General features: G+C 37.8%; 1 protein-coding gene across 11 annotated transcripts in view; it reads left to right on the forward strand.

Annotated features, from left to right (window-relative positions):
- Positions 1-26,419, forward strand: part of PAK1 (p21 (RAC1) activated kinase 1) — a 137,268-nt gene that overhangs the window by 77,033 nt on the left and 33,816 nt on the right. For 8 of the 11 annotated variants that reach the window (XR_009055447.1, XR_009055448.1, XM_057748791.1 and 5 more), the window contains exons 2-5: positions 2,614-2,824; positions 14,250-14,350; positions 14,850-14,997; positions 19,489-19,526. Coding sequence is in view for 9 of the 11 variants with exons in the window: in XM_057748791.1 (XP_057604774.1) it covers positions 2,635-2,824; positions 14,250-14,350; positions 14,850-14,997; positions 19,489-19,526 (477 nt within the window). In the remaining 2 variants the exon portion in view is untranslated. The remainder of the gene's footprint in view (positions 1-2,613; positions 2,825-14,249; positions 14,351-14,849; positions 14,998-19,488; positions 19,527-26,419) is intronic. The other 3 variants (XM_057748793.1, XM_057748794.1, XM_057748800.1) reach the window with 2 other exon arrangements.

The following is a 26,419-nucleotide window of genomic DNA, read 5'->3' on the forward strand; positions in this document are numbered from 1 at the left end:
TGTGAGACTGTAGATTTCGTATCACTGGATGTTTTCAAGCATGGGCTAGATGACCTGGGCTGGAATGTGGTTTAAACATTGTATTCCAACAACAGACTTTAAGTTTAATAATTTAGAATTTTTTTGAAAGTGAATATCTACCACCTAGAGTTCTCCAAACACAGTGGAAAAACTGAGAAATGAAGAAAAGCCTTATCAGAGAGGTTGATGAAGCCTTTCTTGGCAGAATCCTGGACTGTGATCCTGAAAAGGAGTTATATTCAATGAAGCTTTTGGCTAAAGGACCTAAGTGGCAAGGAAGGGTCTTTTTTGCTGTGCACGGGCTTTCTGTAGTTGCGGAGAGTGGGGGCTACTCTTCATTGTAGTGTTCGGACTTCTTATTACGGTGGCTTCTCTTGTTGCGGAGCATGGGCTCTATGCGCTCGGGCTTCAGTAGTTGCAGTGTGTGAGCTCAGTAGTTGTGGCTCGCGGGCTCTAGAGTGCAGGCTCAGTTGTGGCGCACGGGCCTAGTTGCTCTGCGGCATGTGGGATGTCTTCCCGGACCAGGGCTTGAACCTGTGTCCCCTGCTTTGGCAGGCAGATTCTTAACCACTCCGCCACCAGGGAAGCCCAGAAATTGGCATTCTAAGCAGAGGGAACAGCACATGCAAAGGAACGAAAGTGTGAAAGCTACAGTATATTTGAAGAAGTTGGAGAAGTTGAGTATAGCTAGATTGTAAGAGGAATTAGAGGGAGTGATAGTGGTGGGAAATAAAGCTGATGGGTGGGATGGGTTAAATAATGGGAGGGCCTTCAAAAGCAAGCTAAGGAACTTTAGCTTTTATTCTGGGATGTCATTGAAGGGTTTTTTGTTTGTTTATTTTTTTAAAAATAAATTTATTTATTGGCTGTGTTGGGTCTTTTTTGCTGCACTGGCTTTCTTTAGTTGCAGAGAGTGGGGGCTTCTCTTCATTGCGGTGCATGGGCTTCTCTTGTTGTGGAGCACAGGCTCCAGGAGCTTGGGCTTCAGTAGTTGCAGTGCATGGGCTCAGTAGTTGTGGCTCGCTGGCTCTAGAGCACAGGCTCAGTAGTTGTGGCACACGGGCTTAGTTGCTCCGCGGCATGTGGGATCCTTCTGGACCAGGGCTTGAACCTTTGTCCCCTGCATTGGCAGGCAGATTCTTAACCACTGCGTCACCAGGGAAGTCTCAGTTGAAGAGTTTTATGTAGAGGTGTGAGTGTTTTAAGATCACTGAAGGCCTGTGGAGAAAGGATTGAGGAGAAATAATGGATGCAAGGGATCATTTAGCTTCACATTTATTAGAAAATGTTAAAAAGACTTATGTAGATTTTGTCCATAGCATTTAAATAAGTGACTTCTAAAGCAGTGGTATTCAATTCTGGCAGACATTGGGATCACTATGTTTTAAAATTGTAAAATTATGGCCTTAACCCAGCCATACTAAATCAGAATTTATGGGGGTCAAACAGGGGCATCTGTATTTCTGACAAGTTCTTGGTGATTATTATGTACTTTAAAAAAAAAAATAATTAGAAACTTTAGTATATAAAACACTGTTGTGTTTAACTCTAAGGAGCTTACATTCTAAATAGTCATGGTTAAAGATACGATTTCCGTTGTAATATGGAAGAATAATGAGAAGCTTTATTAACTCTGGATGAATTCATATTTATTGTCAAGCACATTTATTTAAGGTAATAACATCTATCTTAACTAAAACCATTGGTTCCACGTGATAGGGATTTTTTTTCCCCTTACTTTTAGATTTTATTCCTTCTGTTTCCTAGAAGCATTGGAAATTGCCTGTAAATTCAGTGCCATGTAGGACAAGATGGTTAATGCCTTGATCACCCATATATTTAGAACAAGGTGAAATTTCAGAGGCAGGAGATTCTGGAGAGATGATATAGGCCAGGGTCAGCAAACTTTTCCTGTAAAGGACCAGATAGTAAATACTGTAGATTTGTAAAGAACCTAAATATTTTAGGTCTGTTGCAACTACTCAGCTTTGACTTTGGAACCTGAAAGAAGCTATAGACAATATGTAAATGAATGGATGTGGCTGTGTTCCAGTAAAATTGTTTACAAAGCCAGCAGCTTTCCTGACCCTTGATATAGTGATACAGTTCCTACCAGAGAAGGAATGATTTTCCTGAAGTAACAAAATTAGAGCTTGGCAGAGAACTCATGTGGAGTGCTGTTGGCAGTTTTATTTAATCTTCATGTGAATGAATAAATGGAATCCAAATGGTTAAGGAATTTCTCTAAAGCTTGTAAGTAGCACAGGGTCATACTCAGTTTAGCTGGGGCAAATTTCTGCCTTTTAAATCACATCATGGTTGTTTTTTGTGCTCTCCAATGCCTCAGATAGGAGAATGAAGAGAAAAGTGAGAACCTTGTAAATTTTCAGCAGTGCTTGGCACAAAATAAGTATTACATCTTTGAGTATGGTGGACTGAATAAGATAGCAGTAGTCATGGTATGCAGTGGAAGGGCTTGAGATGGGTCCTGGAGGAAGGGTTGTAAAATTTAGATTCCTTTAAAATTTTCAACACATACTTCCTTTTGCTCAAAAAATAATAAAAGAGGTATGTTCTTCTTTCTAATTCCAGTAGCTGCTGGTGGTGGTGACAATGTCAAATAACGGCCTAGACATTCAAGACAAACCCCCAGCCCCTCCGATGAGAAATACCAGCACTATGATTGGAGCTGGCAGCAAAGATGCTGGAACCCTAAACCATGGTTCCAAACCTCTGCCTCCAAACCCAGAGGAGAAGAAAAAGAAGGACCGATTTTATCGAAGCATCTTACCTGGAGATAAAAGTACAGTATTTCATTTCTTTCTCATCATTTGTATACTTAAAAAAAATTTTTTGTAACCTGAATAAAATATTTGTCCTTTCCTTGACTTAATTTTCCTTTAATCCCTTTTTTCTTATTAAATATTTTCCTTGTCTTTTTTTCCTGAAATGACTGAAGGCAGAAGGAAAATAGACCCATTTTTATACTCTATTAACTATATCTGAGCAAATTCTAGGAAAATAATTATGCTGTTGCCAGATTTTGGGCAACCTGAAGCCATATATTTACTTACTTTTTAAGTTCTTAAACTGTTTATGACCTCACAAAATATAAGAAGTATTGAAATGTCTTCATTTGCATATGGTTTTTCCCCCAAACTAGTTTCATTTGAAATGTCTTTCCAGATTCTTGATTGCCTCTTCTTTATTTATATGTCCTGATCTTAAACTCAGATTTGGAGATTAAATATCAGTAAGGAAGACAAGTAATAGCTGAGAAAAGAAAGCAGGACTTGGCATGTGTTTGCTAAGAAAAAGTCATACTGGGAAATTCCCTGGTGGTCCAGTGGTTAGGACTCAGCACTTTCACTGCCGTGGGCTGAGTTCAGTCCCTGGTCAGGGAACTAAGATCCCACAAGCCATGCGGCATGGCCAAAAAAAAAGAAAAGTCATATTAAGCCGGGGTTCATTTCCTTTTTACTAATAAAACTTCTAGAATAATCAGGATTTTAACAGTGATAAAGTCACTGATATCCTATGAACAAGATAGTGAAATAGAGGTTTGGATGTCCACATGGATAAATGACTTTTGTTTGACCACCCAGGTATTTAAGTGGCTGTTGATATGAAGTACTGTAAAGTTCTCAGGGCTTTGTTCTTGTGGTATGCTGAAAAAATTGACCTTTTGTCTGTAAATAGTTATTATGAGCTTCTGATTTAGGTGGACCTGGTTCAAATCCTGGATTCATCACTTACTAGCTCTCTAACCTTAGGTGTGTCAGTTAACTCCTTTGACTTTTAGTTTCCTATCTCTAGGAAATATTGGAATTTTCCTAAAATTGGGATAATTTCTCACAGGGTTGTTGTGTGAAGATTACATGCAAAGTTCCTAATGTAGTACCTTCTGCACAGTAGCTACTCAAATGTTAGTACCCTTTCTCTTACTCTTTCTTTGAAACTGGGAGGCATAGCTAGTAGACTACATGACAAAATCAGAATTGGGAATCTGAAACTGTAGGCCACATATGCCAGGTACAGTGGTGAATTGCAGAAAATGTCTTATGTTGCAGAAAAATATACCTGCATAACTACAGATCAGGGGAGGTGGTAGATAATAATATCATTAACCAAGGGGAACACAGAAGAGGAACAAATCAGGAGGGTTGATGGTTGGAGAGCAGCAAGGATGATGACATTAAACACATTGCATTTGAAGTGCAAAGATAATTTTAGACACTTTGCATTTAAGATACCTTGACATAGAGATGTCTAATAGACAGTGATCTTACATATGGGAAGTGATTACTGAATAACTGAAATGAGAACTATTGAGAACTTTTATTGAGTACATTGGGTTTGCATCTTTATGTTTATGCTTTCCCCTTTTGGGGTCTTTTTGGGTCTAGATAGAAGAGGTACATGTAAGTTGCTTAACTTTTGTTTTCTGGCTAATTCATTTATGTAGTAGCTGCCAAATTCCTAGGTGAGGGACTATAATCTAGGTGATGTTACTCTACCATAGAATCCTCTCCCATATGTATAGCTACTTCATTTATCCCTCACTTTAGATGTGTGCTTATTTTTAATATTTTGCTTTATCAGCCATAATTCTTGATCTCTGTAAATAAGTAGGCCTTCAGCCCAAGTTTCTACGTGTAGTAAAGAGGACTTTTAAAAATATAAAAAATTGGAATTGTTCTTACTGACAAACCAGAAAGAATGAGATTCCTGGTCAGTAGGCATCATCAAAATTAAAACTTTTGTGCTTCATCAAGAAAGTGAAAAGATAGCCTACAAAATGGGAGAAAAATTTCCCAAATCATATATCTGATAAGGAACTTATATCAAAAATATATGAAGAGTTATTTTATTACCAAGAATGAAAACATATGTCCACACAAAAACTTGTACATGAATGTTTATAGCAGCATTATTGATAATAGCCAAAAAGTGGGAACAACTCAAATGTTCATCAACTGATGAATGGCTAAATAAAATGTGATATATCCATACAAAAAATGTTATTTAGTAACAAAAAGAAATGAAGTCCTGACCCATGCTACAGGATGGGTGAACCTTAAAAATGTTATTAGTGAAGGAAGCCAGTCACAAAGGACCACATATTGTATGATTCTGTTTATATGAATTATCCAGGCAAATTCATAGACAAAAAGTAGAAAGAGTGGTTGCCTAGGGTTGTAGGGGGAGGTGAATGGGATTAGGGGTTGATGGCTAAGAGGTATGGTATTTCTTTTTGGGGTAATGAAAATGTTCTAAAATTGATTGTGAGGATGGTTCCCCAGCTCTCTGAATGTATTGAGTCACTGAATTTTAGGCTCTCTGGGTGAATTGTATAGTATGTGAATTATATCTCAAGAAAACTCTGTTAAAAAAAAAACAGCTGATGGAAGCATTTAGACATCATTGGGAACTGAAGGTATGACTATGTATTGAATGGGGTGGTGGGGTTCTGGATATTGGTGTTGTATTCTTGGTTCTTTCATAAATTGGCTGCCTGGTTTGGGTCAGATACTTATCTGTGGACTTCAGTGCCTTCCTCTAAAATATTAGAGTCACACAGATATAGGGAACAAACTAGTGGCTACCAGTGGGGAAAAGGAAGGGGAAAGGGACAATATAGGTGTACGGAAAGAAAAGGTTACTATGGGATTATATGAGATCATGTGAGAATGGATGTACGTATATGTATGGCTGAGTTGCTTTGCTGTACACTTGAAACTATTACAACATTGTTAATCGGCTATACTCTAATATAAAATAAAAAGTTAAGAAAAGAAATCGTGTGTGAAACGTTTGAAAATTGTAAAGCACTATAGAAATTAAAGAATCTTTCAATCAATAAAAAACAATTAAAAAATAAAAAATTAGTCAAACCAGTAGACATATACAGTCTCTTACAGTTTTGAAATCCTATAATTATGTAAATGAGATATAGAGATGAAGTTGGATCAGGTTGTATTTGTATGTGAAACGAAACTAGGCCATTGTGAAGTACTTTGATCAGCAATAAAGCTGTAGATGCAGAGGTTCTTTTGGAAATCCTTGCTGAGTAACCCTAGGCCAAATCTGGTCTGAAAATAAATCTCATAGCTCAAGATCAAAGCTGTAGCTCTATAAATTCAAAGCATAGAGGTAGAAACCATAGAGTTATAAGAAGTTCTTGTGAAATGATCTAGTGGCTTCGCTTTCACCCCCTAGTTTTGGATTTCCTACACGTACCCTGAGCACACAGGTTTCACTCCTTTGCTTTAAGACCTTAGATGGCTATAATTAATGCATACATCAAAATGAAATAAATACTTTTTTTTTTCCTTTTGTTTGGAAACTTTATTCAGCTTGATTTTGTGCTTGTTGATTTTGTCGTTCAACCAGTAAGCATTTGTTGACATGCCACTTTGTCCTTAACTTAGTCCTAGAAGCATACATACCTGTGTTGGCAGTCTTTGAAGTGGTATGCCCTTCATAAAGTATTTGAGAATTTATACCAGCTATACAGAGAAATGGGCTAGAATTGGACTTAGAGAACCTGGATTAAGCCCTACCTCTAACATATTAACTCTGTGATTTTTTTTGGTGTCCTTTTAACCTATTTAAATCCCTGTATTGTTAACTGTAAAGTGGGAATAATTATGATTCTTATCCATCCCATATCATGAGTAGGTTTTTGTCATTTGACGTAGTGGATGTAAAAGCATTTTCTAAACTAAAACACTATACAAATATGAATGATTTTTTCTTTTATAAAGGAAACCTCACCTCATTTCTTGTTTGCTCTGGTATCTGTAACAACTCATTTTCAGTTGAGGAGGCTGAGGCTTAGAGAAAAGTAAATTGATCAAGGTCTCAGTTGGAAACTGGCAGGGATAAGTGTGGAACCGAGTCTTCCTAAAGTATCTGTTACATCACAACATACTATCTCCGTTAGTTGTTCCCAACCCAGATTACACATCTGACTCACCCATGGTGCTTTTCTGAAATACAGATACCTGGGTCCTACCCAGACTTTTGGAGCCAGAATTTCCAGAGGGGTAGTTTTGGGGTCCAAGGGGATTTGGGAGATGAGAAAGAAGAGTTCTCTGTGGTTGAGTTAGTGGTTGAGATTTGAGCTGTCAATGGGTAGAATGTCTGTGGGCATTACCTAATGTTGACCTCCAGCAAGGCTTCAGTGTGTGCCTTAGGGGATGCGTAAACGATGGCTAGAAGCTGTAATTGAGGGCCTGTGATAGGTGGCGCTGAGTTGCCGAATTCCATGTGGGAAAGCCTGGTTCCTGTGGTTAGGATCTGGAGCCTTTGGTTTATTATAAGAAGTCTTGCAGCATTTAGTTTGGAATCTTTTTCTGGCTTCATTTTCACAACTGAAGTGGAATTCTCCAAGCTTGGGAAGAGTTTAGCAAAGTTAATTTTAAAACTGGACTACGTCAATGTTTATCTCTCCAAGTTTGGAGTGTTTTACTGCCTTGAGCTCAGATTAGCTCTGCTGAACCAATGAGAGGGGCTTCTTAAAAATAAATCTTAAAAAAAAATAAGGTCAATGATTTGTGCTGAAACTTGGATGGCTTTACTGCATCGTGCAGTGTCAGACTCATTTCCCATGCTACCAGAAAGCCAAATGGACTTGAACAAAGATAGGGTTAATATTAGGATGGATGGGGTTACAGCTTCTTTTTTCACTTTATTTCCTCAAATCTGTGATCTCTGATTTCATGAAATCATATGATTTGTTCTTCTTTTTCCTTAGCCACAGTTTCTCTGTCTTAATGAGTGGGTTGGAAATCTTACTCTGACATTTTCTTTTATTAATGATAACTCATTGTAAATTGTAAAGCTCTGTAGCTTTTAAAAAGCACATACATTTTCTTTATCTTAGTTGATCCTTAAAATAAGAACAATAGTAATAAAAATAGTAATAACAAGTAGTACTAACACATAGTAATAACCATAAAATAGTAACAGCAAATAACCATGCTGTTATTTATTGAATGCCTTTTAGTTACCACATATTGCATTTGGAGCTTTGATGTTTGTGAAATATACCAGTTTTTCAGAGAGATAAATATTTCACTTTGTAGACAGTAAACTGAGGTAGCTCAGTTTGAGTAACTTGCCTAAGATCATCTAGTTGGGAGTGGCTGATCTGGGATTGTAGTTCTCCTCTATGATTCCAGGGAGCTTTCCACTGTACAACCCTGATACTGTTGTGCTCAGAGAGTCAAGGACTTGTCCAAGGTCACATGCTACATAGTTGCAGTGCATGGACTCTGCATTTGAACTATTGTCTCTTGACTTCTGGACTGTGCTCTTTAAATCTTCTAAGTCCTCAGACACCGTGTACTGTTTGAAGACTCCCATTCTAGAGATATTCAGACTAATGGCTTTAGTAGAACTGATTTGTTTAGTTCTTTTAACTTTTTTTAAAAAACAAATTTACATTTAATGACGTCCATTCATATTCACTTAGTCTGCAATATGGGGAAGGCACAGTGCATGTAAAAGCATCTATGTTGGAGTTTAAGCACTTGAGATTATCACCATTCACCATCCTTGATTTTGTGACCTTTGGTAAGTTGCTCTACTTTTCTTCACCTCAGTTATCTTACCTGTAGTATGGGTACATAATAATATTTATCTCATAGAGTTGCTGAATGGATTATAAGACTAAAGATGTGAAAAGTTTATGTAAACTGCAGCTTTGTTAAGAGTTGGTAGTAATTTTGTGGCTATTATTGCTTGCAGTCATGGTTTTATTTTGGAATCTGTGATTAACACTTGAGTTGTTATGAGATTTATGAAATAACAACTCTTAATGTGGTTCCTCCAAGATAGAATTAAATAGTGATCCAGGGGTAAAATACCTTTCTCTTCCTGCATATAGGCTGTATTTCCGTTGGTTTAGATAGGGCTATTGGAAAGGCCAGATTAATGAATTTTGTGCACTGAGACTAAGCAGACCCAAGGAAGAGGTTTCCCAAGAAGTTCTCAAGAATTCTCTGTAATGTCAGAAGCAAGAGTCTAAGCTCTGGATGTGGGCCTGGACCTCTGGAACAAATATTGTATTTGAAACCGAGGCCAAAAAGTTAAGTCTCTTAAAACTACAAATCTCAGATACTCTTTATGTGTTCGTGTGTTAAGTGATTTCCTTTCCCTGGGGCTCTTTTCTATAGACTGTTCATCCTCTGAACCACTCTCTATCTGTGTTTCCATTACTGGAGTTCCTTTTTTATTTGACATTCCATGCCTGTGATGATATATTATATGGCATATTAATAACATAGAAATAATATATAAAAATATAAGATATATAACTGTAAAACAAAAATCTAAGTAAAACATAAAAATCAGTGAAACATAAAAATAGCATAAGTGTTCTTACCTGCAATCTTTAAATTGACTAGATCAGAGGAAATTTAAAACAGAAAGCAATTCCAAAGCCCTAAGACATGTGCCATGTATTCTAGCTATTAGAAAGATAGATAGACTTATGTTATAAATGAATGCTTAATTTGGGCCATAGTAAACCATTCCCTTTCTCAAAGCAGCTGCTTCTGGAAGGGAAATTGCCAAGTGTAAAAATAGCTTAAACCCTAGCAATTGGCATGTAGGCAAATGGTTCTCATTAAGATACTAAAGGAAGAAGCTTTGGAATCAGACCTGGGTTCAAATCTCAGCTCTTACTAGCTGTATGATCTTGAGCAAATTATTTAACTGATTTTTAGTTTCCTCATCTGTAAAATGACAGTAGTAATAATGTATCCTATAGGATTGTAAGAATTAAAAATATTGTATGTTATAGTATCTTGTACATGGTAAGTTCTTATTTAATGTTATTTCTTTTCCTCAGTATAACAAAGTATATTTTCTTGATTCAACTTGAAATTCTTTAGGGGAGGTAATGTAATAGAATGTAAAGGGCCTTGGCTCTGAAGCCACACTTTTTGAACTTAAATTACTTCAGTAACTGTAGGCAAGTCCATGCTTCAGTTTCCTAATCTCCATTTAAAAATTACTCTCAGGATTATGGTGATTATATGATGTATATGAAGTACCTTTTAAAACTGTGGGATGCTGAGTCAGGAAGAAATGTAGTTACAGGATTTTGAAAGTGCTGATCTTTCTGTTTTCAGAGACATTTGGAATGTAAGAACTGAAAGGGCACTTAAGATCATCTAGTTCATTCTCCCCATTGTTCAGATGAGAATTCTGAGAACCTGGACTATATGATGTGGTAGAGGCAAAACTGGCCTGAATTCTAGACCTCCTTGTCGTCTCACCTACCCCGCTCCCGCCCCACCATTTTGCTCCCTTTTATCAGGGTTATGTTGGGTCTGTGGAGGCATTAGGACTTCAGAATATCTTTTGGCCAGTGTGCTGAGCTACCACAGAGCAGGATTTTAAAACAGGATTGTGAAAGTCATGTCAGAGCTGGTAAAAATGAAACATTTATTCCTGCCCTGGAGAGAATTTGCATGTCTTAGGCAGATTCCTTAGACTCCTTGCCAGGTTGAGTAAGGTGTCTGATCATTTGTTCCTTTCTTCACTCAGTGTCTGAGCACCTGTTTTATGCCTGGCTTTTGCTAGCTGTTGGGGATTTGTGATACACTGGACATGGCCCCTGCATTTGGAACTCACTCTGATTGGAAAAATAGACCCTTAAAACAGGCAATTACTTTAATGGTTCCCTCTGTGGGAACAGGGGAGATGGTGAAGAACCGCCCAAACTAGAGATCAGGGAAAACTTCACAGAAGGGATGACCTTTAAGCTGAGATCTGACAAGGAAAAATAAAAGAGTTTGTGTGGTGAGGTGGCAAGGGAAGGGAAAGGGAAAGGCAGGATTCACAGGCAAAGGGAATAACTTGAGACAATGTGAAGAGGTGTGAGATAGCCCATTATGTTTGGTGAACCATCACTGGTTCAGTGTATTTGGTGTAGAATGCATGAAACATAAATACAGGCATTCCTTGGAGATACTGTGGGTTTAGTTCTAGACTACAACAATAAAGTGAGCATCAGAATAAAAAGAGTCACATGAATTTTTTTTTTTTGGTTTCCGAGTGCATATAAAAGTTATGTTTACAGTATACTGTAGTCTATTAAGTGTACATTTATATTTAAATAATGTGCATACCTTAATTAAAAAATCCTTTATTGCTAAAATATGCTAACCATCATCTGGCAATGCAGGGTTTCCACAAATCATCAATTTGTAAAAAGTATAATATCTGTGAAGTGCGGTAACTCCAAGCACAGTAAAATGAGGTATGCCTGTAGTAGGAGATAAAGGAGAGGATATAAGTTTGTAGAGCAGAGTTCTCAAAGTCTTAAAAAAGAAGTTTATTTTTTAGAGCAGTTTTAGGTTCACAGCAATATTGAGTGGAAAGTACACAGATTTTCTGTAAACCTCCTGCTCCCACATATGCATAACTTACCTCACTACCAACATCCTATAGCAAGGTGGTACATTTGTTACAATAGATGAACCTATATCAGTACATCATGTTCACTTTAAGTCCATATTTTACATTAGAATTCATCTTGGTGTTGTACATCTATGAGTTGAGCAAATATATATAAAGACAAATATCCACCATCATAGTATCATACAGAATAGTTTCACCACCATAAAATTCCTCTGTGCTCTGGTAATTCATCCCTCCTGATCCTTATACTGTCTTCATAGTTTTGCCTTTTCCAGAATGTCAGATAGTTGGAATCATATAATATGTAGTCTTTTCAGATAGGTTTCTTTCACCTAGTAATATGTATTTAAGGTTCCTCATTATCTTTTCATGACTTGATAGCTCATTTCCTCTTAGGGCTGAATAATATTCCATTTTCTGGATGTATCACAGTTTATTTATCCATTTACTTACTGAAGGACATCTTGGTTGCTTCCAGATTTGGCAGTTATGAATAAAGCTGCTGCAAACATTCATGTTTTTGTGTGAACAAGTTATCAGCTCCTTTGGGTAAATAACAGAGGAGCACAAATGCTGGATTATATGGTAAGAGTATGTTTAATTTTGTGAGAAACTGTCAACCTGTCTTCCAAAGTGACTGTACTGTTTTAATTCCCACTACTAATGAATGAAAATTCTTGTTGCTCCATATTCTTGTTAGTATTTGGTGTTGTCAGTTTTGGATTTTTGCCATTCTAATATGTGTGTAATGGTTTTTCATTGTTGTTTTAATTTCAATTCTCCAATGAAATATGATGTTGAGTATGTTTTCTGTCTGTATATCTTCTTTGTGAGGTGTTTCTTCAGGTCTTTTGTCTATTTCATTAATTGGGTTGCTTTCTTAGTGTTGAGGATTTTTTCTTTTTTGGTGAAATTGTAGCTTTTATTTCATTTTATTTTTTAAATTTTTATTGGGGTATAGTTGATTTACGATGTGTTAATTTCAGGTGTGTAGCAAAGTGAATCTGTTATATGTATACGTATATCCATTCTTTTTAGATTCTTTTCCCTTATAGACCATTACAGAATATTGAGTAGAGCTCCCTGTGCTATACAGTAGGTCCTTATTAGTTTCTGTTTTATATATAGCAGTGGATTGGGAGTCTGAAGACCTCAGTCCTGGCCCCAGATCTGCTTCTAGCTTGCTCTGTAACCTTGGGCAGGCTGCTTAACTTCTTGGAACCTCTGGTTTCTTCTGTCAAATGGGCACCAGAATCACTACCCTACTTGTCACACAGTTGGTTTGAGGCTCTATGGACTAGGTCTTGCTGATACCAAGACCTGAAATTCTTTTTAGTTGGAAAAGGATTGTATTGGTTTGCTAGAGCTGCTACAACAAATTACCACAAACTAGGGGGCTTAACAGAAATTTATCGTTTCAGTTTTGGAGGCTAGACATCCAAGATCAAGATGTTTTGTAGGCTTGGTTCCTTCTGAGAGCTGTGAGGAAAAATCTATTCCATTCCTCTCCCCTAGCTTCTGGTGATTTGCTGACCTTGAAGAAGCATTGCTCTGATCTCTGCCTGTATCTTCATAAGGTGTTCTCCTTAAGTACATTTGTCTCCAAATATCCCCTTTTTATAAGGACGTTGGCTAGATTAGGGGCTGAACCTACTTAGTTTGACCTAACCATATTTTAAATAATTATATCTGTAATGGCTCTGTTTCCACCTAAAGTCGCATTCTGAGATACTGGGAGTTAGAACATATGACTTTTGGGGGAACACAAGGGTACAGCAAGGGCACGACAACTCTTTAATCTTGAAGCTTTTTGTGCCAGATCAGCAGAACCTTAGTGAACATCTACTGTATGCAACGCCCTTGATGATTACAAATATTTGGACTTAATAATTCTTTAAGGTCTTGACCTAGGGAAGCAGCATGGTATATTGGTTTAGAGCTCAGGGCCTGGGCCAGACTCCCTGGATTTGGGTCTGACTGCTGCCAGTTACTAACCATTTAGTCTCGGGCAAATAGCTTAGTCCCTGTGCTTCAGTTTCTTTATCTGCAAAATAAGGGTGATAGTGCGTAACTGATAGGGTTGCTGTGAGGCTACAGTGAATATTAATACATATAAAGAACTTGAATTAATAGATAAGATGCAAGGATATATTTTCAGCACAGGGCATATAGCCAATATTTTATAATTAAATGGCGTGTAATCTATAGAAATGTTGAATTACGCTATTGTTCACCTGAAACTAATATAATACTGTAAATCAACTGTAATAGAAAAAAAAGGAACTTGAATCATTGCACTTGATAAAATATTAGCTATTTTGTTAAAACAACTTCCAAATCTAAAATTCTGTAATGTAGAGAACCTTAAAGTGGTCCATAATCAAGGATCAAACAGGCAGAAGCAGGTTATAGAAGCTCAGAGAACGTAGGATGTCTAGGTTGGAAGGCTCTTTAGAGACAATCGAGTCTTCTCGTTTTGCAGATGGGGAAACCAGCGTTCAGAAAAAGGAAGTGACTTGCCCTGGATCAAGTGACTCATTAGTGGTAGAACCAGGGCATTCTGATGAATGTTCTTTCTGCTTCTGCCTTTAGTTCAGTGAAAAATTAAGCCTTTAATCATGCATTGAGAATCTATTCCAATATAGGTCTGGCATTGGGCTCTGTAAATACACGTGGATTTATATCACAGTTCTTGGCCTCTAAAGGAGCTAAGAGCTCAATAAAGAGTTAAATAAGCCTAAAAATGTAGTGAAGTCCTTGTTTTTGTCTCCTTTTTCCTGTTTCTCTTACAGCAAATAAAAAGAAGGAAAAGGAACGGCCGGAGATTTCTCTTCCTTCAGATTTTGAGCACACAATTCATGTTGGTTTTGATGCTGTCACAGGCGAGTTTACAGTAAGTCCTGGGTCACAGAAAGACCTCTGGCCTTTCAGAGTTCCGACTGTGCACTGTTAGATTTAATCCTTTCCAGACTTCCTGATGCCTCTGTCTTTGCCTGAGACCCTCATTACTATCTAATATTCTTGAGAGGGACACTTTCCTCCCCTCCAGAATTGTACTAGAGAAGGGGAATCTCCATTCCTTAAATAGACCTCGGTTCAGTGGCCCCTTGGCAGCAGGCTCTGTGCTGGGCACTGATGATCCAGAGACCAATCAGATGTGATTCCTACTCTGAAGGAGGAATAGCCTGGTGAAGGAGCAAACATCTCAAGAAATAACTGATATGGTAAGCTATGTGTTATAAGAGAGGCCTGTGTAGAGCTCTGAGTGCAGAGAGAGAAAGGGATGACTAAACTCATCTTCAGCTGCTATCAGCTATCTGAGTTAGTTCTGAATCTCCTTCAGGGTCCCGGTGACTGTGCCTTGCTGACAGCCTTGCATGTCTCTCTTATAGGGGATGCCAGAGCAGTGGGCCCGCTTGCTTCAGACATCAAATATCACTAAGTCGGAGCAGAAGAAAAACCCACAGGCTGTTCTGGATGTATTGGAATTTTATAACTCGAAGAAGACCTCCAACAGCCAGAAGTACATGAGCTTTACAGGTAAGGGGGTTGTGTCCAAGGCAGTCAAGGAGAAAAAGGTTTTCATCTTGGTGGGTGCCTGTTGATGTGGGGGTGAAGGAAGAAAGCATTGGAAAGAGTGGAAATGGCACTTTCACTGAGATGACATTTTGGAATTTGAGAGCCACAGTTATGGATTTTTGCATCCAACTTGAGTCTTTACTCTGAAACTGCATGTTTTTAAAAACTGCTATGATATTACTTATGAAGAACATAGACTTTGTGCTAGAAGATCTAGATTCTGATACTCACTAGGTTCTAGTAGTTACTTCATTGCTTTGAGCTTCAAAATGGGAATAGTAATTCCTATCTTCAAGAGGTTGTAATGAGAATAAATGAGCTCATTGATGTGAAAGTTCTTTATAGGTTGTAAAACGGCACCATGGAAATGTAGCCATAACCATCATCATTGTTTTCAATATCAGTAAGTTATGTGATGACACATTTGAGTAGGCAAGCCCAATTTCTTCCTCAAGGAACTAATTTTTATCAGTCAGATTAAAAATAGGCCAGTAATAATAAATGTTCTTTAGATGTACTCTCTCTATATATATAAGGGACTGTGTTTTTCAGAATGTTTTTAATAGCAGAATTGGGATTAGAATCCAGGTCTCCTAATTCCCGGACCAGTACCTTTTCAGTTTACCACTTGCTTGTAGTAATTCCATTTGGAGCATCTCCTTCTGTAGCAGAGAGATTTTTCTTTCCTTAGGCAAGTCATAAGAAGGCCTACATTTCTGGAAACTTGCCTTGTATATAGCATCTTAGAATGTTTGGGCAAAAAGTATCTTTAGTATATACCACTTCCAGCTTCCTCTTGTTTCAGACTTTAGAGCCCCCAATGCCTTTCTAACGTGGCTAAGCTAGTGGTCTCTTAACTACTGGTCTTAACTCTGAGTCCAGTGGTTTTTCTGGTGTTTATATTGTCTCTTTCAAAGGGCAGTATTGTTGGGGAAGGTGAGAACCAGGACGAACTAGCTAATTTTGAAGGATACTTTCCCCAGCAAGTATCTGGCTTGCAGCAAAGAACACAGATGGTGAGGATGACAGACTGCGGCTTGGCTCATGCTGCATGGTGGTGCCCAGTAGAGCGTCATATGTGTTCCTAGCATATTTCCTTCCTGATGTCTGGCTCCACTGGGTCTGTTTCACTTCTTCCACCGGGGGACTGGGTCATTCCAAGGCAGTATTGGGGTTAAGGGGTGATGGGTAGGAAAGTTTTCTAGATTAGGGCTTGTGTTTTCAAGAGTTTGTTGTGGAGACTCAGATTAGAAGCTGGCTTTGAAAGCCTCAGCAGCGAAGTCTTTGAAACAATCTGTTTTTATGTGTATGTGTATAGTTGTATACAAATACTGTTTATGTATATGGAAGCATAGCTCTGTGGGTTTGCATATGTTTGGAATTAAAGGCCACGTAAGTGTTTATAAATGAATTTAGATATACACATTCAGGTAATTGTGCGTATGTTCCTCCACGCGTGCATAAATGAATTACATTGAGTGTGTATGTATAGAATGAATAAATGTGTCTATACAGCTACTTCTGTGTGTATAAATTTGTGCAAAAGAGTTTGTGTGTGTGTGTGCACATGCACACACATGTGAGGGATTTTTTGTTTTCTGTAAGTTGAAGACCAAGGCAACTCCAGGTAAAACTGTATATTTGGCACAGTTTTTTTTAAATTTTTTTGAAATAAATTTATTTATTTACTTATTTATTTAATTTATTGGCTGTGTTAGGTCCTCGTTGCTTCGCGCAGGCTTTCTTTAGTTGCAGAGAGTGGGGGCTATTCTTTGTTGTGGTGCGTGGGCTTTTCGTTGTGGTGGCTTCTTTTGTTGCAGAGCAGGGGCTCTAGATGTGCAGGTTTTAGTAGTTGTGGTGCATGGGCTAAGTAGTTGTGGCTAGCTGGCTCAGTAGTTGTGGCACACGGGCTTAATTGCTCCGTGGCCAGTGGGATCTTCCTGGACCAGGGCTCAAACCTGTATCCCCTGCATTAACAGATGGATTCTTAACCACCGTGCCACAAGGAAAGCCCCTTAAATTTTTTAAATTGAAGTACGGTTGATTTACAATGTTGTGTTAATTACTGCTGTACAGCAAAGTGATTCAGTTGTATATACATTCTTTTTTTAAAATATTCTTTTCCATAGTGGTTTATCAGAGGATATTGAATATAGTTCTCTGTGTTATACAGCAGGACCTTGTTGTTTATGGCACAGTTATTTTTAATGTCCTACCTCTCATTTTCTTATTTCTTTTCTTTTCGTTCTGTTATTTATGATAACACTACTTCAATTTGTATATGCTTGTACATAAATTGTCTCATTTGATTGTCATGATGGCCTTGAGAAATTGGCAGTGCGAGGACTATTATCCCCATTTTGCAGACTCACAGAAATTAATTAAGCTCAGGGAAAGTAAGTGACTTATTCACAGGGCCTCAACATATCAGTTGAGTGATACACCAGTGTTGGAAACATGTTTTCTACTTGGGCCTTTAAATCCTTTACTGTCTAAAACCCAAGCACAATCCTCCATGCCAATTTTTTGTTGAGTTTCCTGTTTTTTCAGCACTTTATTTTCTGTACCAACTAGTAGCTAATGTGATAAGCAAAACCTAGAGTAGATTGACAACCCCAGATTCTGATTTTTATCCCTACTCTATCACTGATTTATGTAACCTTGAACAAGTTTCTTTTCCTCTAAACCGTAGTTTATTTATTTGTAAAATGAAGGGATTGGAAGTACTTTCTGCTATGTCATTCTGTGCTATGGAATTTGATTTTTGTATCTAGAAATTGTACATCACATATAAAAGGAGCAAACTTACTTATTTTTTATATGGTGGGTATTATTTATTACCAGAATACCCAGTTTTCAAAAATACTAGCAAGTATATAAGGTTGCGGGTGCTACAGTGAAGGCCTAGATTCACTTGGTATAGAATGTGCTTTTGGGAAGAAAAACAAGTGAATTATCTTTAAGCTATATCCTGAATTGATTTCTCCAGGGTATAGCTGGCTATTCAGGGTTTGTTTTAAGAACATCATAATTTGTCAAAGGACCAAAGAAGCTATACGTGACACTTTCATGTGTGATGGAACTGAGATCTTGGACGTTCTCTGGGCTTGTTTCTTAGTGAGGAAGATGTAGGATTTGATATAATATTTCTTCTCCTTAATTCTGACTGGTGAAATCAATTTCTTCTTGGACTTTTAGGAATTAAAGAATAAATCCAAACACAATACTTGGTCTTTAAACTTATTTTCTTGCTGAGATCTCCACTGGGTCTGTTTCATATTTTATCACGTCTAAGATGTATTGTTATTTTACAGGCCACTAAAGAAAAAAGAAGCTGCTTTGATTGTAGGACACATCTCTGTTTCAGAGATGTTAATGTAAAAAATATATGTACCTCAAAATTAATAAAATACAGATTATCTGATTAAGGGAGCTTGGATTTGTTCTTAGAAATAAGACCCTACTTATTTATTTATTTGTGTATATATATATTTATTTATTTAATTGGCTGTGTTGGGTCTTTTGTTGCTGTGCGCAGGCTTTCTTTAGTTGTGGTGAGTAGGGGCTACCCTTCATTGTGGTGTGCAGGCTCCTCATTGACGTGGCTTCTCTTGTTGTGGAGCACAGGCTCTAGGCGTGTGGGCTTCAGTAGTTGCAGCACATGGGCCCAGTAGTTGTGGCTCACGGGCTCTAAAGCGCAGGCTCAATAGTTGTGGTGCACGGGCTTAGTTGCTCCAAGGCATGTGGGATCTTCCTGAAGCAGGGATCGAACCCGTGTCCCCTGCCTTAGGAGGTGGATTCTTCACCACTGCGCCACCTAGAAAGCCGCGACCCTACCTTTAATTATACTTGACATGACTAATGCATTTCTTTTTCTAAGGCTTAGTCTTTCTCTCCCTGTGGGTCCTAGACATGAATGTAGGAGGATACTTTCTAAAGGCTAAAGCCATATGCTGGTCATGATTTGTTACAGATGGCTCAGGGTGATGCCAGCCATGAATTCTTTCCCTTTCTCTTAGAATGCAGGAAATTTCCTTGATCACTGAGGCCTGATAACATGGGTATAGTTCTAGCATGGTATTTAAAATTAGACAGGATTCAAATCTTGACTCCTAATAACCTGTGTGTTAAGTAATTTGTGGACAAATTACTTCACTTTTCTGAACGTCAGTTTCCAGATCTATAGAAATGGGCATAATAATAGTCACTTCACTGAACCTCAATTTCCAAATCTATAAAAGTGGACATAATAATAGTACTCAGAGCTGTAGTGAGGATTAAAGGAGGTAATGTGTATAATGTGTTTAGCATGGTATTAGGCCAGTAGTACTAGTAACACTGTTATTATTCTGAGCTTGGCAAATGCTTTACTGAATAGGCTTCCTTAGGTCTCAAGAAAGGATTAACTGTAATTGTTTACTGACTGAGTCCCTTGCCTTTTTTCTTTTGCAGATAAATCAGCTGAGGATTATAATTCTTCTAACACTTTGGTAAGCCTTTATTTCCTCTATTCTGATATGGGCAGGTTTGATTTTTAGGGATCAGGTCAGTGTGGTAGATGCAGAGCCTGGGCTGGGGGGCACTCATCTTGGTCACTTTCCCACCCTGGGCCTCAGAGTAAAGGACTTGGACTTAATAATGAGTAGGCATCCCTTCCAGCTTTAATTTATTAATGCTCTAGAAATCCTAACCCTGGTACCAGAAGAACTGGCTGCTAGACTCATTTTTCAGTTTTAGCTTTGAACCTTAGGAAAGCCAATTTGCCTTTCTGAGCTTCAGTTTTTTCATCAATAAAATGAGGATGATACACTTTACCTTGCCTGGAGATGTCTTCAAATAGCTGCATTTAGAAGAGAATTCCTTCTTTTGGGTCGTTTGGGTCTACAAAACCAGCATTAGGACTAATTGTTGAAGGGAGCAGACTCTATTAATTTAAGGTCATTCATTCTGTCCTCTGAAGTTGTAGTGAATGCCCTATCACTGGAAGGAATGTTATAGGAGTCATTGGTGACCTCAGAGGTCCCTCTGCCCTTCACAACTTACAAATTCTATTTTCCAGTGCAGATTATGAGATGAGATGTTGATGTATTCCAAAGGGTCTTATAACTAGTAAGCTGTGACTTACATGCTAGAATACTGCCATTCTTTACATCCAGTGTTATCTCTTGTGCAAGGTTGGTTATTTCATGCTGATTTATTAAACATTTGTAAAGCCGCTATTCTGTGCCAAGTCCCGTGTGGAGAAATGGCAATATAGGAATGAATCAGACATTATCGCAACTCCTAATCTCCCAGTCTTGTGAGTGACATGAAGGCACAAATGGTTGCAGTGCAGCATGCTAAAACTTCATGAGGCTGGGGGCTTTGTCTGACTTGCCAATTGCTGGATCCATGGTACCTGGCAAGTAACCATTTACTGAATGAAAGGTTGGATGTATAAAGAAAGCGTCTTGATGGTGAAGTCTAAGCTGAATGAGTTAGTTATCTTGGGGAAGAATTATGAAGGGTATTCCAGACAGAGAATAGTCAGCATGTGCCAAGGCAAGGAGGTTCGTGAGGTATGCTTGCACAGAGAACTGCAAGTGGTTTGTTATGATTGGAATGTGAAGTGCGAAGGGACTAGAGGTGGGTGATGAGGAGGGTAGGCAGGTCAGATCATGTAGAAATTTTAACTTTATCTTAAAGGTAACGAGAAGCTATTGAGGAATTTTAAGGGGGGGGAGTCATACATTCTAACACAATACTGAGTTACCATTCAAACACTTTGAATCATGCTTCCAGCATTGGGGATTAGTTTATTCTGAGTCATTTTTACTGTAATCAGTGATAAAAAAATGTTCACATGTCCAATGCCTTGTAGCATACTGCCTTGTAGCATCCTTTCTTATTCACTATCTCTTTCAATCTTTACAGGAGTTTAATGAGGTGGGTTATCATCCTTGTATAATAGATGGTAAAACTGAAATTGAGAAGGGTTAATGGCAGTAGGTTTCCCAGTCTACATCTCTTTCCCCTGAGTCATTCTTTCATCAAATGGAAGAGATATAATTAAAAGGTGGGGAAGAATTTTCTAATGTTAAGATCCTTGGAAGTTTCTCCCCATTATTGAACTGTAAATTATTGAAGAAGAGGCCTTAACCAAAGCTGAGCTGTGCTTTGTGGCTCAAATGTCTTTACGCTTTTATAGGAGGCATAACAGCTATTATTTATTAAGTAGCTAACAAATGCCAGGTACTGTGCTAATAACTTTATATATATTAGTATAATTAGTCCTCACAATTACCTTGTGAAGAAGGTATTATTCCCCACTTCACAGGTAGGAAAACAGACTTTCCTGAAGACTCATAATTGCTGTTGTGGCACAGTCAGACTAGAACTAGGGTCTTCTGAGTCCCTGTCCTGGATTTTTTCACTGTGGCAGGGAACTGAAAGAGAAGATGTCAGAGAGGTCTTATAAAAGGAGACTGCAGTAAAGCCTTAGGTCTGTTGTTCCTTAGTAAGGAGGAGGAGCCCTGGGGCTCATGCCATATGGCAGAGAGGATAACACCTGCCTGGTAAAAATCTGTACATGTTTAGTATCTGCGATTAAAATCACCAGGTCGTCAAGGACATTTTCTCCCCCAACTCAGAACATTGTCCCTGTGGCTTAGTCCTCTGTTTCCTTACTAGTTTTATGTGGGGGATATAGTTTGTACTGTGGTCACATGGCATTGTTTTCCATATTGGTTTCACATAGATCATTGCATTTGATTTGGGAAATAATTGGATAAGATTGTAATCTCCATGATACAAACTAAGAAATTGGGACTTAGAAAGAGAACGTGACTTGTTCCCTATCCTTGAATGAGTTAGTAGTAGAAACCAATACAAAATTCAGTTCTCCTCAACATTCATTTATACATTCATACCATAGATATTTACTTAGCACTGTCTTTGTGCTCGGGTGTTGGTGATACAGAGATGAATTTTGCACTTAGTCCTTGAGAAAAAATTAACAACAGAATAGAAGGATAAGGACTGCAAGAGGGGTACATGAGTAATGTACAGTGGGGGTCATATTTGATGGAGTGATTTATTCTGCGTGGTAGTACAGAATAGTTTGCACAAGGTTCTTGAGCCCTAACAATTTGTTCATTTTAATAAACATAACCTTTAAGGTTTCTTCTAGCTCTAAAATTATTTTATTTGTGGCTCATTGGTCTGAGATCCATCTCTCAGATTATATAGCACTTTGGTGCCTGAATTCGCATTTATAAAATGATCATCTACTATGTGATAGGTTCCTTGAGTGCTCAAGAGTCAAGGACTGGTAAGGTCTTTGCTCTTGATTTCACAATTTAGTGAGGAATCAGAACACTTAAACAAAGATTGATAATACAGTGTCAGGTAAATATAGGCAATGAGAAAAGGGCAATCAGTGCTTTCTTGTGTGAGGTAACATGAACAAAAGCCAAGTTGTTAGGCATCTGTCACGTCAAGCACAAGAACTTGGGCTCTGCGCCAGAGCTAAGGAAATATTTTAAATAGGAAATATTTTAAATGATATAGTTAGTTGTGCATTTTAGTCTAAACTACCATCTTAGAAAGATCCCTCTGGAAATCGGGTCAGTGTAATGGGATGAATTCATGTGTTTATCTCTCTTGCTTTGCTAATTTTCTTAATTTCAGAAAAGATACATAAAAAATGAATTCAAAACAGTGCTCCAAAACAAAAAACAGGGAGTTAATAAACCATTGTCAGGAATTCATGGAAGGTAGAAAGCAGATAAGATCAGATTGATTGGAGCAGCAGAAAGCACAGCTGCTGTATGTATGGGGAAGAGAAATATCCTAGGAAGATAGGAGTAGCTCCAGAGAAAAGGGTCTGAGAGAATATATATAAAAAACAGGAAGGAGTCTTAGGTCATCTTACAGGGTAAATTAGTTTAAATTCTGTAATTGAAACAGCAGGGGCAGTATCCATGTTACAGTGAGCAAAAGGTACCAGAAAGTTGATCCTAAGCTTAAATCAGATACTTTTCTGAAGAAAGTAAACTGCCTACTTGAGGAGAACACCTGGTGTGGGTACAGGGAGAGAAGAGAGAAGAAGAGCAGAACTGGAGCTAACTACAGATCTCTACAACAGGCGTAAAGTAGAGGAAAAAGGAAAAGTAGCTCTGCAGTTGAAGAAAATGCATTAATTTCTGCATCCCAGGGATAGATTTCTGATGTTTTTGATAACTGGGAGGAGAGGAATCTCTACTGTTCATACTCTTCTGTGCCAACACACCCTAAAGTGACACTTGCCAATTACCACATCTGTGTAACTCACATACAGACTGCATCAGACCTCCCATTCAGAGGAGGGGACAGCAGAGAAATAGACTTACATAACTACTGAGGAAACTCATGCTAGTCGTATATAGTAATTAATCTGGTTTTTCATTGATAAGTATAAAAGCAGAGCTAAGGATCCCTAGACATTTGAGAGAAACAAAGCATTAAAGAAAAGAACCAAGATAAAGAAACAAAACTGAACCCAGAGGAAATTGATAATTCAGGAAAGAAAATTTTTAAAAATCTAATATATTCAGAGGTTCTATAGATGTTACATCCACAAAAACACACTGCAATTAGAGCAATCAGAGGATTAAAAAAAGAATTCTTATAAATTAAAAATATGGTTAAAGAAACAAATTCCTAAGGGTTAAAAAATGCACATGAGAGTAGATTAATGATACGAAATATAAAAACACATGGAAAATAGGAGAATAACAGAAACAGGAAATTATTCAAGGAGATTGAGGAAGAATTAGAGGAATAAGACACTAGAATAGAAAAAATAATCACTGGAAGAATAGAAGAAAAATCTCTCAGCTAAAGAAAGGTTATGAGTCTTCAGATGGAAGGGCCTATCAGTTACCAAGTCAGATAACTATAAAGAGACGCAAGGATAAAGAGAACTTCAAAGCTTTCACAGCAAATATACAGCTAATATTTCTTATTAGCAATAGTGGTCAAAGGAGCAATATTTTCAGAGGTAAGAGGAAAATTATTTAGAACAAAGGAAAATTATTCAGAATGAAGAATTCTGTACCTAATCAAGCTAGCATTCAAGCATGAGGTCAACATAAAGGCATGTTTGGATGTGTGATGATCTAGGTTTACCACCCTTGGGAAGGCTAAACACCAAATATTAACTATAATTACCTCCCAGGTTGATGGTGATTAAGAATAGTCACTTAAAAATTATTTTTACCCAAGTGTTAGATTAAAAAGTTGAATAGGACTGAAATCCTAATAACTAATAACTGTCATTCTGGGATCTTCCTTTACTATTGTCTTTGAAATTTCTTTGCATTTCTTTGTTGGAGTTTCTATTTTCTCTATGCAGTGCTTCCTCATTTTTAGTTTGCTTCCCAGTTCAGTGGAGCCCATCTTCCAGTAGCTTTGAGAAAGAAAATGGGAAGTAAATATTTAATATCTTTCAGGTCTCAAAATGGAGTGCCTTTATTCTACTCTTCCATTTGATTGATATTTGGCCAAATATGGAATTCTGGGTTGACAATTTTCCACCAGAATTTGGAAAACATTTCACTTTTATCATCTTTCATCATTGACTCTTCAAATTCAAAACTATTTTATTCCTGCTTCTTTGTATCTGACCTGTTTTTTTCTTTTGCACTTGGGAAGCTTGTAGCATCTTCATTGTCCCCGTCACTTTGAAATTTCATAATTACATCCCTATATTCACCTGTTTATTTTGTGCGGAGCTCTGTGGACTCTTTCAACCTGGAAACTTAAGCCTTCAGTTTTAGGAATTTTGCCTGAATTATTTCATTAATGATATCTTCCCCTCTCTTCTTTGTTTTCTCTTTCTGCAGCTTCTGTTTTTTTGGACTTCCTGGACTGATTCTCTGTTTTTTAAAATATTTACTCTCTTTTCCTTGTCTTGATTTTGCAGCATAGATATGTAGATTGGTTTTCAGGTTTGCCTACCATCCGCTTTGGATTCAGTCTCCTTGACAGTTACTGTTCATCCATCTGTCATTACCTCCTTTGCTGATCTTGCCTCCTGTCCTGTTCTCCCCAACCTTCTGGATTTAATGCCTTTAAAAGGCCAATCTTTTATTATAGTTCTAGTGAGATTTTAAGAAATAGATGCCTGTGTTCAATCTGCTGTCTTTATCAGGCATTCCTGAGGAATTTTCACTTTTAACTCCTTATATATCTATATTATAAAAAATGTAAAATGAGAACCTACTGGTTTTACAAATAATTTAAAAATTTTACTTTTAAAGAGCAGCATTATCGAGGTGTTGTTTACATACCATAAATTCACCCATACTAATTGTACAGTTCAATGATTTTATTATAGACTTGTGCAACTATCACTACAGTCTAGTTTTAGAATATTCCCACCACAGAAAGTTCCCTTGGATCCTTTTACACTTCATTCAGACTCCCATGCCCAACTCTAGGAAACCACTGATCTTCTTTCTGTCTGTATGAGTTTATCTTTCCTAGACATTTTATATAAATGGACTCATATAACATGTAGTCTTTTGTGTCTGGCTTCTTTCACTTAATGTAAAGCTTGTGAGGTTCATCCATGGGCATTGCCCACTGCTGCAAATGAATGTAAGCCCTCTTGTATCACGTAGTTACAGCCTGCCTTGATGGAGCTGGGTTGGGATGGATGGGAGCAATCCTGGGCCAGAACATCAGAGGTTCCTATGTTTTTACCCAAAGTTTCGCAGTTTTAAAATCGTAAGCACTTCTCAGTAGTATAGGTAGGCACCTGGAGGTTTTGGGAACACACCGAGCATGTTCCCTTCTTTCAGAGTCTTTGTATTTCTTCCATTTGCCGGGAATATTCTTTTCCCCGAGGATCTTATGGCTTGTTTTCTTATTTCATTCAGTCCATTAGAGAGGCCTTCCCATGACTATTCAATGTAAACTAATAATTCCCTGCCCTCAACCAATCTCTACTCTCATGTGTTTATTACTGCCTGGCAGTTTGGTGATTAATTTTGAATGTATCTTCTAAAATGTAATCCATAGGACCAGGCACTTTATCCAATTCATTCTTCTGTATAGCAGCAGAGCTTAAAATAGAGCCTGGTACATAGTGAATGAATGGGTGAGTTGAAGTCACTTTTTAAAAAAGAGGTTTGTGGTTATTAAACATAATGATAATTTAATCGATTCCTTACATCTTTCTAGCCCCTTGTCATTTGCAAAGTGTTTGTATACCCACATCACTTCATTTCTTCCTCCCAGTGGCCCTCTGAGGTAGGCAGAGAGCTTCTGTCAACACCTCCATTTTATGGATGAGAACTGTGGCTTAGAGTGGGACAGTCTTGCCAAGGAACACAGGAATAAGAAATAAAAATCTGGGACA

This window comes from Hippopotamus amphibius, chromosome 9 (assembly GCF_030028045.1).
Source record: "Hippopotamus amphibius kiboko isolate mHipAmp2 chromosome 9, mHipAmp2.hap2, whole genome shotgun sequence".
NCBI lineage: Eukaryota > Metazoa > Chordata > Mammalia > Artiodactyla > Hippopotamidae > Hippopotamus > Hippopotamus amphibius.